This window comes from Xiphias gladius, chromosome 9 (genome assembly GCF_016859285.1).
Source record: "Xiphias gladius isolate SHS-SW01 ecotype Sanya breed wild chromosome 9, ASM1685928v1, whole genome shotgun sequence".
NCBI lineage: Eukaryota > Metazoa > Chordata > Actinopteri > Istiophoriformes > Xiphiidae > Xiphias > Xiphias gladius.
Window position 1 is genome coordinate 22760426 of NC_053408.1, and position 14873 is coordinate 22775298.

The 14873-nt window shown below is 37.7% G+C and overlaps 1 protein-coding gene across 1 annotated transcript in view; it reads left to right on the top strand.

Moving 5' to 3' along the window:
• Positions 1-14555, top strand: part of ipmkb (inositol polyphosphate multikinase b) — a 30162-nt gene extending 15607 nt beyond the window's left edge. Inside the window, 2 exon segments of the mRNA XM_040135187.1 lie at positions 4319-4400; positions 5490-14555. Coding sequence (XP_039991121.1) covers positions 4319-4400; positions 5490-6307 — 900 coding nt within the window. The 3' untranslated portion in view covers positions 6308-14555.
• The last annotated feature ends 318 nt before the right edge of the window (positions 14556-14873 follow it).

Consider the following 14873-nt stretch of genomic DNA (forward strand, 5'->3'; position numbering starts at 1 on the left):
ACAACAGCTTCTGGGCATTCTCAGGCAGTCAGAGTAACACCTGGCTACAGAGGAGGTTTTAATTTCAAGCAAAACCTGATGACACACCCTTAAAACCAGAAATCAGTGACATCAGTCTCACTGCACCCATGTGCATCCAGTAGGCTTCTAAAAAGATGTTTTAAAGTTTAGATTTGTATTTAGCAACTGCAGCAATCAGGAGTCAGAGAATCTTGTTTTTGTCTTAAGGTCATTTGTTTTCAACTGCTTCCACTTTGCCTTCTTCAAATGCTGTGATGCTTCCTTCAGTAAAACTTGACACTTGCTGAACGGATGTTTGAGTAAGAGCTTTCCAGTGACTCAATGCACATAATTCCTGTCTTTCCTGTTAGGCTGTTAACATCTACAGCAGGTGTTGGAAATAATAAGTGAATGCAGTAGATACTGCTTTGTATGTAAAATGTAAATAGAGGTAAAACAACACACAAACATGGAAGGGTAGTTTTCCATTTGCTGTGAAAATTACTTTGTTTTGCTAAATGTTAAATTTCTCCAGTAACTGTCCTTTTTACCAATGCCTATGGCTGCATTGTCAGTACCATGAATCCCACCCCCCACTCGCTTATAGTAGTGGTCCCTCCCGAATCTCCCACATGGGCACAGGTTAGCTAGCTCCATGCTCAAATGTATGTTATTGTCCTGTAAATTCACAAGACAAATCTTTATAACAGATACAGATTAATAATCTACCTACTTATTGTAACTAACTGATATCCAGGTAATACTGTGATATTTATATGTATTTTCCAAATAGCCCACCACTAGTAACACAGTAACAGAAGCAATTGATAACAACATGAAGTATTGTTGAACAACCTGTGATGGGTCAATCTGTAACCGATGTGATTTACGAAATATGTTCAGGTTGTTGGCTGAGGTGAACAGCACAAAATTCACCCTCTCATGTGTTTGAGTACACCCCCCCCCAACACACACACACACACGCACACACACATGCAAACAAAAACAAAGACACAAAAACACATCATGTCAGTGTCTCATTATTTTGTCCACATGGGTGAAGCAAACAGATGACAGGAAAGAGAGAGAGAACTTCTTATCTGTTCCAAAGGAAGAGAGTCAAATAGCGAAACCTTTTATCAGTTCAATCAGTTTTCCATTAGAGCTTACGGTCAGTATCATTATCAGTAAGTGTCCTGGTTTGAGTTTTCCTGCCTGCAGCAAGAAACAAACAAAAAACAATCAGTGAGATGATTAAACTGTTTTCTTCTTGTATTTAAAATGAGCTATAATTATAGGGGAAAATAGACACAAAGTTCAGAGACAGTGGATTTAATAAGATGTGCAACTGGGAGTTTAAAGCTTTGCTGATTTCCATAGGAAAGTAAAGCTCCATTTAAAGCCAAGTACATATTCACTCATTGTTCATTACCACTGGAAACCTTAGTCTTCACATGTTGTATTTTTTTGCTCAACTTTAACAAATTTTTACATTTATGCATGTTGAGCTGACCTGCTGTCCTCTGACCAAAAAGACTCATTTAGGCTGCCAACTAATTGGAAGGAAGTAATCTGAAGTGTACCAGCTCTCAATTTCATCTCTGTTTAGTACAAAATTACGTAATTTATCTTTGAAGACCCCATTACTGCTAACATTACCATGAAAGCTCACGTTGGTGCATGCCACAGCATAACCCTGCCATATCTACAATGAAGCTTGCATTTTAATTTTCATATTGACGGACAATGTGGTGCCTAAACTGAAAATGAAAAGACAAAGTGAGCTTTTTGCATTTGAAAACCATGGTTTTAGTGGAAGAAAAAAAATTACAGAATAAATGAGAATAAATAATTTCCAGTCTTGTTTTCAGAAAGTTATCCATCAATCCTAGAGGGTAGGAAAATCCAGTCCTGGATGCCTATACTACTAAGGATGTAAATATCCACATTTATCCATGGTCGTATCATTTACTATAAGCTCACATAAGAGTCCACTTGTGGACTTAAGTGCTCTGATGTTTGCTCATATGATCTCTATGAAGACAAGTGGAAATTAATTTACAGGAGGTGAATCTACTGTTTAATCTATGCCACTGTACAGCAGGCTGAAAGTGACAAAGTTACATGTAATGTAGCATATTAAAACATCTGCATCTTTTGGAATTTAAACCTACGTTTTAGGTGAATTTATTTGAAATCAATAGGCTGACAGATCCGCTGATTCCTTTTGGTAACATAGCAAATATGACAGGAATAAGATCTCTCTTTAAAGGACATATATGATCACTAATTAACAGGAAACAATAACATGAAAATCTTATTTCTGAAAAATAACTACTACGACTATAGCTAACTATAGCTGTCCCACAATGGAGATGAATGGAGATGCAGAGGTTTTTAAAGGCAGCCAAGATTTTTTTTCTGTAGTACTAGCTCAAGCTGCAATTTAATCAGATGCTTGAAAAACTGAGACAATTCTCTAAAGTTGGACTATTTTGTACCTTAGAACAGGGAGTTTGCTACAGAATGTGCCTGGCACTGAGCTGGGAAAATTGTGTTTGTACTATGTGTTTGTTTAGATAGAGAGGAGAGTAATTAGTGGTAATGATCTTCCTGATGGAGTGATAGTGGGGGAAGAGAGAGTTAAAGAAATACTGAAAGGAAAAGATAGAAAGAAGTGATTAAGTGTAGTGCTGAGGAGAGAATCATCCTGATCTAAATATAAAACTGTGAAGCCCCTCATATTGTAGAGTTGCTTAAGCACACAGCAGAGACTTGAGCCCTGTTCTTCAATTGTTGCTTAATTAATCCAGGCTATCATACTGTTATCTGGCTAAAAAAGAGCTTGTTAATTGTCATCCAGCTAATTTGGTTCATGAATGCAGTTTTAAGATTGATTTGTTAATCCCAGATGAGTTATCTTAAATAACAGTGCACTCTTATTTTGAAATAAAGGCAAAATGAGTAGACATTTGACATAATGATCAATATTCATATGACTGACTGAGTGCTGATCATTTGATTGCAGATATATGAGGTAGGTATGTTGGGAACCCCCCCAGCATGCACTGGGGCAGTAGATTCATGGACATTTTCTGTCTGTTGCTGCATTATTACTGATGGTATTTCGTTCTACATTGTGCTTCAGTGTTTCCACACTTCGATCACTCTTAAACACATACAGTTAGCACCATATGTATTTGGACAGTGACACAGTTTTAGTAATTTAGCCTCATGGATTTGAAACAAAGCCATCAAGATGTGATTGAAGTGTAGACTTTCAGCTTTAATTCAAGATATAAATATCACATTAACCCTTTAGGAATTGCAGCCATTTTTATACATTGTCTAAAAGTAATTGGACAATTTTCTGACAATCAGTTTCATGGCCAGGTGTAGTCTGTTCCCTCGATATTTCATGACAAATGAATCAGATAAAAGGTCTGGAGTTGATTCCGAGTGTTGAATTTGCATTCGGTAGCTGTTCATGGGAACTCTCAATATGCGCTCCAAAGAGGTATCGATGCAAATGAAGATTTTCCCTAAGCTACATGTGGATTGGTTTTTCTTTTAGCGTAAAAACTTTATTTAGTTGTATATTTTACCGTGTATAAGTATAGAGAAGTCTTGTTTATAAAAAATAAATTGTTAAGACTACACCAACAGATCATTCTCAATAACCTGCATGTTTCAAGCAAAAATTATAATTGTATCAACATTCTTTTGTTATAAATCTTTGTATGTGGAAAAACGAGTTCACATATGGGATTGACTGTAAAATGTCTTGGCCATGAGCCAGCTAACGGTCAATAAACTGCACTTTTGCAGGTCTGGGTTTAGGGCTCAGCATGCAGCAGGCTTGAAATAGCTTTTATGGTTTGATTTGCAATCATAGCTGGTAAGTTTGATTTGATGGAGGCAGGTGTAAGCGTAGCTGTGGACCACTAGGTGGGGAAAGTGTTTGAGAGTACCAGCACTTCAGTCATGGTCATTACTGGTCAGCACATATCTTAACACATCTGTTATCACTGAGGTCTTATTCTTGACGGATGAACACAATAATAGAAAGAACGAGACTGTATGCAAAAAGCATTATTACTTTTTCTTTAATATGAATTTAATAGCTCTTAGATTCTGTTAATGATATGATGCTGTATGAGGGTTAAGCTGAGCAATAGGAGCTGTGTTATTTACCGTCAGTACATTTTACAGTCCAGTAATTGAATCTTTGAGTCATGAACAAAACATGACATATTTTGTGTTTTAAGGACAAGGACCAACACACACTCTTAACATAATGTATATTCTTGTATTTCAGGTATATAAGGTGTGCAGTGACACTTTTGACTCCTACGACCAGCACTATGGAAGGGGACTGGTTAAGGATACTATTAAAGATGGTATGTGTGTGTGTGTGTGTGTGTGTGTGTGTGTGTGTGTGTGTGTGTGTGTGTGTGTGTGTGTGTGTGTGTGTGTGTGTGTGTGTGTGTGTGTGTGTGTGTGTGTGTGTGTGTGTGTGTGTGTGTGTGTGTGTGTGTGTGTCGGACTGATGATTTTTCCAAGGTGTTCACCAACGCATTAAAAAGGGGACTTACTACTACTGACAGTGAAGTGTAGGAAGAACCTATAGTATGCTGAGAAGAACAGCCAAGATCAGACACAAGGACTAACCCTGCATTTGCCATAAGTTAATAAATTTGTGTGACATCTTTAGTATCTCTTGTAGCAACATGCGAAAATAGCATTAATCTTATATATTCAAATATATAAATAGGGATGAAATAGTAGGAAAATTGCTGAAATTGAAACAAAAAAGAAACTATTCCTTAGCATGAAGGAAAACGCTGCTTCTAGTAGACAAAGTACATCAGAGAAAAATGAATCAAAACAATTTAATAACACAATAACAAGTGCAGACAAGAAAGATGCAATGAGAATAAAAACAGTGCTTCCATAGCTTTTTTTGTTGTTGGTTGCAATCCTGCCATATGCAGAAATATAAATAAATAATAAATATATCCTATTAAATATGTGTTTGGAGATAACAGCTTACAAGAAAGCAACAGCTTCAGCTGGTACACTACAAATCTATCCTATTGAATCATAAATATTCCTTCAGATAACAAATTATTCATCATGACCAGTGTTATACTGTACGGTAATTCTAAAAGACTTATTTGTCTCTGTGCTGCAACACTTCCTCAACTTTTAACTCATCTTCAATTTAAATTTACCAGTATTTTTAAGTCCAACTAAATCTGTTGACCAGCTTTTATCCTTAGGTTTGTGAGTATGACTAAAAGTATAGTATTTTTTTTCATTTTATCTTTTACTTAAGTTCCAATTTTCACTGTCAGCAGTTAGAATAAATAATGAATAAAATATGATCCCTGATTTTTTTTCAAGGCATTTGTTGACAGAAACATGTGGAATATTACCAGATGTGTCCTTCAGAAGACTAAAAACATCTCCCTTCTCCTCTCCTCCAGGCCTGGCAAAATTCTTCCATAATGGTGTTTGTCTGAGAAAGGATGCAGTGTCAGCCAGCATCCACAGGGTGCAGCAAATCCTCCGCTGGTTTGAGTCTCAGCACCAGCTGGCCTTCTACGCCAGCTCCCTTCTCTTCGTCTACGAGGGTCTCCCTTCCTCATCCTCCTCATCTTCCCTTTCTTCTCTTCTCAGTGCCCCGTCAATCAGCCCGACTTTGGTGAAAACTGCCACATTTTCATCTGTGGGTGACAGCTGTCAGAGGGGAGAGGGGAAAGCAAGACAGGAAGGGGCGGGGCAGAAAGAAGAGGTGGCAGAGTACTACAACAACAACAACAACATTCAGGTGGTGGTGCCCTGGGACTACAGCCTGTCCACCATTTACACAAACCAAAGGAAGCATGGCCACCACCACTGTGCCAAGGGTCATCTTCATGGCAACAGTGGAGCCGGTGAGGCTGTGGACACGACAGTGAGCTCAGTTCCTGGAGATAAGAACTCAGTATTGTGTCAAGAAGACAACTCCGCATGGAAACGAACAGGTGAGTCACAGCAACCACCAAACGGAAACGGAAACAAATCACAACTGGAAAAGAAGGTTGAGGAAGGAGAGAGGGAGGACAGGAGGAGACAAGAGGAGGGTGAGCTGAAAGGACGAGGAGATGATGCAACAGAGGGGAGTGGAAGAGAAACAGAGGTGGAGGTCAGGATGATCGACTTTGCCCATGTTTTCCCAAGCGACAGCCATGATCACGGCTACATCTACGGCCTCAAACACCTGCTGACGGTGCTGGAGCAGATCCTCTGTGACGCTGCCTAGAGCTCTAGAGCTCTCACTCCTGCCTGCCCTCTCTGAAACCCCTGACCTGCTCAAAGTGAACCACTATCTCCTCCCTGTCAACCCTCCTTCTTCCTTCTCAAAAGACAGAAGCCCTCAGAGGAGAAAGGGAAGAATCAAAGAAGTGAATATTAAAACTGAACCATCATCGTCATCATCATCATCTCACCTGATTGCGATGGTCCGTCAGTCCTGTGTGTGTCTGTGTTTGTGCTTGTGTGTGTCTGTCTTTGTGAGCAGAGTGGAGATGATAGAGGCTGACCGCTGTTTTCCCTGTGATCAGCAGCACCACATTCACTAATCAGTCAATGAAGGCATTACGACCTAGTACTTAAAACACAGCATCTTCAGCTGCATGATTTACTGATGCTCAGACAAGCCCCACGTCACCTGACTTGAACTTTAGTCCATTTAGAATGCATTCAAATTGTATCCATTTAAAATTGTATATCACTACATCTGAAACTAGGGGTAGGCAATATGACAGTGACACGAATGGAATTTGTCAACTGCCAGAGATTGTTCTGTACCGTTTATACCATAAATTATCTGTCCCTTTAATATCTCTGGTTGTATTAGACCAGTGTGGAGAATACGACAGATTAATGAGCAGCAGTTTTATGGCAATATTGGGTTTACAAGTATTTTACAATAATGTAAATCAAGTACTTAGATTTTTATTTTGATAAAACAATCCCAGCTCAAGGTTTTTCCACAGCTTTCAATTGCATCAAACATTTTCTAATCAGCTAATGGAATTTTCCAAGTTGTCATGGCAATGGACCTGTTGACGTGCAGGCTTAGTAGCAGTAATAATTTCATCCATAGCCGTTCAATGCTTCCATCCAAGCAACACCATGTAACTTTTGCTGAGAAGTGGCAACAGCGCCCTCTATAGACACAAGTGGTAATTACAGCACACTTTCACATTAAATTCTGTTGGTTTCCGAGTCTGAGCGGTTAAGGGTACTGGAAGCAGTGTTTCCCTAGAAGCTAGCAGCTCATAAACAGAAAACAAAGCCTATTAATTGCTCAGGCAACAAACACATAAACATCATCTCAGTAAAAACCAGCAATCATGCTGTCCACTCGCATCAAGTTAGCATTCAGCTAATCTGATGGACCGAAAACATCTGAACCCACAGGAGTTGTGTGCTAAAATGTAGATGCTAGGAGCCAGTCTTTTCGCCTCTTCCATGATGTCCGTAATGAGAATACCGAGCTAGCAAATTCTTATAGCTAGCCGAAGACACACAGTTGGTGGTGTGTGACGTGGTGCCGTAAGTGTTATGCGCTTCTCAAGGGAGGCCGTACCCACTCAAACCAAGTAGCAATGCAAGAACAGGCGTTTGGGATGCAGAGTGGGAATGAGAGAGGCACCATTCTCCCTATGACATCGATGAAATTTGCCCGGTTGTCATGGAAATACAGTTGATCTGTCGACATGTGGGCTCAGTAGCTGTTATGATTTCATCAACAGCACTTCTAACAACTCTAGATCAGGATTTGGTTTGATCCACGGGTTTTAACACTTATATGCTCAAGATTGAATTTTCCTTTTCTAGGTGATTTCAGTCCTACTGAAATCATGTGAAGCAGTCAGAAAAAGTTAGTGCATTTGGTTAAGATAAGGCGTTCTATTGGACAATGCAGTCTGCCTAGAAAACTACCAAAACTACAGTAACTGTTAGACGTAGCATAGTTAAACTTCTTTCTGCTACAGCACTCAAAACATTTTCTTTTATTCGCATCCAGGTATAGTGGTTAACTGGATTTGGTTCATTTAGGTTTACAGTACACTGTCAAATTACACACAAACCAGGGCTGGGAAACAGACATCCCTTCATTGTTCTCAGTGGAAACCAATAAACAAACAACAAGCAGTTGAACAGTTAAATTAGTGTTCAGAATGGCGTCTTGAGGGTTAGCTGACGTGGATTTGCTGTAAGTTTGTGAGCATCTGGTAAAACAAAAAGTCTGGAGAATGTTGAGGTTTAAGTCAGGTTGTCATTTTGTGTTTTTTGTTTAAATCACTGTCTACAGGTATATAACTCAGGTAAATTTACTGTAAGAAAAAATGTTTAATATTACTACTATTGACCAACAAGATGATCCTCATGCTGTCTGGTTGTTCAGCTCTAAATGATTGTTTTATATAGTCTTATCTTATCTCATGATTGACCTTATCTCATAAATGTTGACCTTGAGTCATGTGTTTGATCTCTTAATCTTACAATGATCTTACTTGCATTGTATTTTCTTTTACCATGGCTATTTTAATTGTTGTACATGTTCAGCTGCCAAATCACCTCTTCTTTATGAAGTCTGTGCTATTTGCTGTGCTATTTGCTCTGGACTTCAGTGCCATTGGTCTAGCATTAACCATGAGTTACTTAGTGATTTAAACTTATTGTAATGTAATGAAATGATTTAGAACCAGGCACCAATTGGAAGATCAACCATTCCCTTCCCAAATTCTGGAGAGATGATGATTAGGATGTGTTTTGGGGTTTGACAGAAAGAACATGTTATACTGTATGACATGATGTGCTGTGATTGGTTAAAGTTGTATTACCTTATATGATATATCTTCCCTAAGGATTTTAAGATTGTAGTAAAAATATATTTTAGACATGCTGCTTCAAGGAGATTCTACTGAGTCACTGCTAAAGAGAGACAGCAACTGAATGGTTTTATGTCTTTTTTTTTTTTTTTTTCGGAGGGTGCGCTTAATGCAGGTGGGTAGAAATGTCAGAGTACTGGTTCCTAGTAAAGCAGGAATCAACACATCTAATTTTCCACTAATTTCAGGTGGAGGCAACAGTTCAAGTGGTTAATGTCATATTTGGTAGGGATTGATTGATAGGGGTTTTTATGCTGATATATACAGACTGATGCTGGGGATATTCTGTGTACATTCATTATAATACTCTCATACCAGGTGTGTTAAAGGTTAAGTGAAACTGTATTAAGACCAACACTCCGCTGGAAAACAATGTAATTCCTTGGTTGCTACATTTTTTTTGTCTTGTTGAGAGCAGGACATGGTGTATTCTGTTGCAATCATGACTTAATTATCTCCCTTTCTCTAGAAAACAGATTGATCTTAGTTTGACATAGTAATGTATAACCATATTCCAGAGATTTCAGCCACATACCATGGCCTTCATTAGTACAGTGTGTTTTGATTGCTGTTGCATGCCATGAGATGTAACTGAAAGCTCTGGAAAAACCTAGTAGGTAGACTTTATGATAAGGGGTTTTTTTTTGTGACCATCCAAGGTCAAATTCTGTTAAGTTGTGCAAACATTCATTAATATTTTTATCTTGAATTTGATAGGTCATAGTCACATTGAGGAACGTCCATGGTGGAACAACCTGGGCAGACTGTAAAGCAGAGAAGCCTAAAACAGAGACAAGGCAGGATTACCAATGCAGCCCCAGACTCCCAGGGGCCCCAGGAAGGTTCACTGTCTTGTTTGTAGTAATTTGATTAATTTCTAGTCAATTTCTAGTCAGCTTTAATCATTCGCCACAGGGGAATTTAGAAAGTCCAAATATTTTTTCGTAATATGCACCTCTGAAGCACAACAGAAACAGAAAGTTATAGACTGAAGCTTTGGTGGGGTTTTAAAGATAACGAGCAGTAAAGATGTTGAGTAAATGTACATCCTCACCTCAGTCTGATCTACAGTCTGACCTTACGTTCCGGTGTGATGACAGAAAATGGAATATTAGGTTGCTCAGCTCACTGTCTTTACACACTAGGACATATGTAATAAACTTTTTAGTCATTTGACAAAGCAGCTTAAGAGAGGGAACTGTGTTTCAAAAGATGGAAATAGTTTTACTTTATCATCCTTATATGCTAAGAAGTTGCCTTTGTGCCACTGTCTGGTCTTAAGGTTTCTGTATATGTTAACTGACTCCCCCCTCTGCTCTCTACACTAACCATGGAGCTGCTTTAAAATGTAATGCATAACCTCAGTGCCCCAGTACGCCACAAACCCACTTTGGTTTTTAACCAGTAATATGCACAGGCTTATTCAACTTGTAATATATGAATATAATGAACCTTATGAAAACCCTCATGTTTATTAAATTACCTTGATTAGATGTATTATGGTTTTAATCTTTTAAGGGAAATTCTAAGGAGTTAGAGAAAAAATTATTTATTTATTTTTTTAATCACTGCCTTCTTTTCTGTTCATGTCTCCATGTTGTTTTAAATATTGATTATTGATCATTCTGGCAGCTTTGTGAATCTCCTCTCTGTGTATCCAGCCTGTTTGTATAATGGCTAACTAACAAAAAGCATATTGTGCATTTGCATACAGGGCATTGTTGATTTAATTGATTTAATCATTAACTGACTCAGTGATGCAACTTTTCGACTTTAACTCCCTTCAATCAGTGTAAAAATCAACCAATGTTACTTAGATGTTTTTTTTCAACAGCACATGCACTATGTTCCTTAGATACACCCAGTGTTCCAAAGATTACAAGCATTTTAGTCTCCTGAAATGGAAGGTGAGCTTGGTTTTCCTTTTAAAGGACCGCAGAAGGGTTTTTACATGTTGATCCCACTTATCGCTTATCAGTCCGTCTTTACATCCAATCGACTGAAGCAATCCACATTGTTTTAGATCACTAAACATGTTTTTCCAGCCTCCTTTCAGGCAGCCATTGGTTTCCATTCCACATTATGTCTGCCTTTACTGTTTTACGGTTGACAGTGTTTAGGTGCAGACTGATGTGACTGTCTGAATCACTGAATTATCATAATCGAATACACATATAGTAACATAACAAAGATAAAAGCAGACAAGAGGCTCAGTATGGAGCCAGGGGTTGGCTTCTGGAGTAATTATAGGCTTTTACGTTTTTACACTTATGTACTAATGAACAATAATAATCAGTTTGTAATCATTTTTTTAAATTGATCATTTTACTAGCAGATTAATTACATTTGCATTTCAATTGTGCAATATAAAACTCAAAGTGAAAAAAAAATATGATTGAAAGATAATAGAATTTAAAGTAAATTTTCCATTTATTAGTTCTGTTACTCTATTCTGTCTTAAAATGATGTAATAATTGTTGGACCATTAGCAGTGCCGTAGCCATGTAACATTTCATTTAAAGTTTTTATTTGTTGAAACTTAAAAATGAAATGAAACGAAACCCCCCGGATGGCAGAAAGACCTCTGATTGGGGGGGTGTTATTTGTCAGCAGAAATCTGACCAATCACAGCTGCTGCTCAGGGAGTTGACATTTAATTTTTTGGTGGCACGCTGCTCATATATCTGTGACACAGTGATGACATGGAAACGGTAAATGTTACCACAGGAAACAAATGTATTGTGGAATGGAATACAGTAGTCACAAAAGTAAATGGAAAATGTATTTTTTGATTCAATTTTAATATATTTAATATATTTAATATAAATATAATTAATTCATCATTTAAGGACAGAATAAAGAAATAGAACGATTAATTGGCAATTTTTGAAGTTATGGTTTTAATACTTTGAGATTTCTATGCAAATCAACTTATGATACAAGATAAAGGATACATTTATCCATGTATTATAATTATACGCTATAAAGATCTATAATTATGTCAGTGCACGCTCCAGGCTCACTGTGATGGATAATATATCTAAAGTACCTTTCAAGTCTGCAAATTGATTTTCAAACCAAAGTGAAATGGCTGCCTAGAAGGTAGAAGAGGACAAAATACAGTCGTTAAATAAAGTAAATGCAGTTTGTGATAAATGGGTTAAAACATGCATAAATACTAGTTTAGTCATTTAGACCTTTATTGACATCTACCCATAGCCTGTTGGAATTGCAGCAACACGGACATGTCAACTGTTGCAAACAGTGGCTGAACTGACCACTTTTAAATTTAATATTTGAAGCCAAACAAAACAAGAGCTGTGCAAAATGTGGATGTGGCATGTTTGGAAGTTAAGGCTGGTGTTACTGTTCAGCAAGTGAAGAGTATGGATTTGGACCTGTCTAATACCGCTCACCTCTAATGCATCAGAATTCTGCATTATAATCTCTGGATGCACTCTTTACCAATACTGGAAATAAATATGACACCATTATATTTTAGTCTTCAGGACTAAATGTGATACCAAAAGTCATGTTGTAGATCATTTTCTGTTCATACTGTATCCTATCTGTCATATCTGTATGGACCACACTGACTGGGCCGGACTGACTCATGAAAATGCAATGTGAGTGTACTGTATCAGTCCAACTATGGCCAGTAGAAATTCAACCTCTCTGACTTTTCACCACTGATGATTAAGATGCCAAATGTCTGATTGATATATGCTCTACTCATTTGTTTACATTTCAGCTGCTCTCCTCATAACCATAAGGCAGTTAGAGGCCAGAATAGGATTAATATCCTTTAACTGCAGGAGTGAAACGTTTTCATTGATTTTTTATTTGTCTGTCATTCACTGCAGCCTGATGGAACAGCCAGTTTATGACATCTGCTTTACAAATTTCCTTCTCTTGTGAACAAAATACCTAATCAGTCGCTCTCCCCTAAAGGACCATTAAGCTGGTTAAGATACTTTTTAGACCTGTACATTACTGCCAGCTATTTTCAGAGCATACTGTACATAGTATTCTGTAAAATCTCATGCATATTCAAAGTAAGTTAGCGCAAACTGAAGTGAAAACTCAAAGTTGTGACTGTAAAACTATAAGTTACTCTAATTTGGAGGAAGATAACAGAATATGAGAAAACTCAGAGAAATCTTAAGACATTAAGGTCAATCTTCTTGTCTTATAATTATCTTAAACCTTACTGAACTTTTTTCCTTCAAATATCAACTTTTCCTTAGTGTCTTCATTTTTACCGTGTATGTTCATAGATTGATATCGTTACTTCATTTCACTAAATTTGAAAAATCTTCTAAGACTTGAAACTTTCTGCAGAAATGTAAAAAGTGACATTGTAAATGATGAAACATTCAAATTCAAATGTTTTTCACAACATTAATATGTACTTAAGACCTTATCCCTTTATCACTATTAAAACTCCATCAAGAAGCGATGCAAAAGAGCAACTACTGTAAATACTGCAGAAAAAAGTGCGACACACTAAAATGACGTGAAATAAGAAGTTGCCGGGAAGGTTTGACATCAATCTAAAACCTTATTGGATGCTTTGAAAAATGGATAGCAGTAATGTAAAATCAAATAAATGGGGTAAAGTATGCAAAACCAGCTGGATGGTTTCTTCAGGGGTCCAGAAAGAAAAAAAGTAATGGGGTGGTAATGGGACACTAGTGTCTTCTCAGCCAATCAGAATCATTTGCTTTCAGTGGGATTTGGAGTAAGCAACTGAAACCATTTGAAATCCTTTTATGTTTTAGCTTTCAGTTTGCAATGGTGTGTTTATGTCATACGGGAACAACCGAGCTCAGACAATTAATCATATCTTTCACTTCATTTATCAGAGATGTTTACTCAGCTAAGCTGCACTCACCATTTCAAAGATGAGATGAGCTGTATTTTCAAACCATCTATAGTCGTTCCTGTTGGACACAAATGCAGCATTAAGGAAAGAAAAAGGTGTCTTGCACTCTTGTTTCTCTAAAAAGCATTATGTAAGTAAAGACAACAGTGATCTCTGGTTCTGATTAGCTGTGATATACCCCATCCTTTTTCTTCTAGATGATGACTTTTGATCCAAGTGTCTTCATGCGTAGCCTGATGGAAACCCTTGAGGTGTTAATGCACAGTTAGTATGGTTGACTGTGGAATACTTTTCTCACGGTGTAAAACAGAAAGAGTTGGAATGCTTTTGGAATGCTTGTGGTGTGCTGTCGTCATAAAACAAAACCTGTTGACGGATGGAAAGTGGAGCTAGAGCAGTTCAGCTCAGCTTCTCTCCCAGTGTTGGGTTTATGTGAGTCCTCTGACCAAGAGGTGTCCGAACTGAATTCCAACACATGGAGTTATTGAGGACCTGAAACTGGACTTCCCTGTTGAGCCCTGTCATGGAAACTGAGCTCTTAAACTCCTCATTGGGGATTTTGAGAGTGTGAATTTTGATATACTGGATTTAACACATCTTATAAATGAGCCTGAAACAGAACAGAAAATATCATCATTGTACATAAGGAGATGAACTCCAACAGTTAAAATCCCTCTACAACTACAAACCATTATAAATCATTATTTTTTCAACAATAAAAATATTAATCAAAACGGTGAGCTGCAAAATTTCTGGAGTCTGTGTTTTGAATCTCTTTGTTTTTTTATTTCATTTGAAAAGTCACAACCTGCTCTCTTTCAAATCACTGCACACCTCAATGAGGCGCATTAGGATTCATGAGAGATGCCCTGGCATGTATTAAAACACCTGTCTTGCTCTGTGAGTCCCTGGTTTCATGTGCTTCAGTCTTTAGTCACAAACTCCTTTTCTCCTACTCCAAACACTAGGGTGCCAATTATGTGTGCCAGATGGGGGGAACTATGATGCATGTTGCAAGGAACTAGTCTGGATGTGGATTT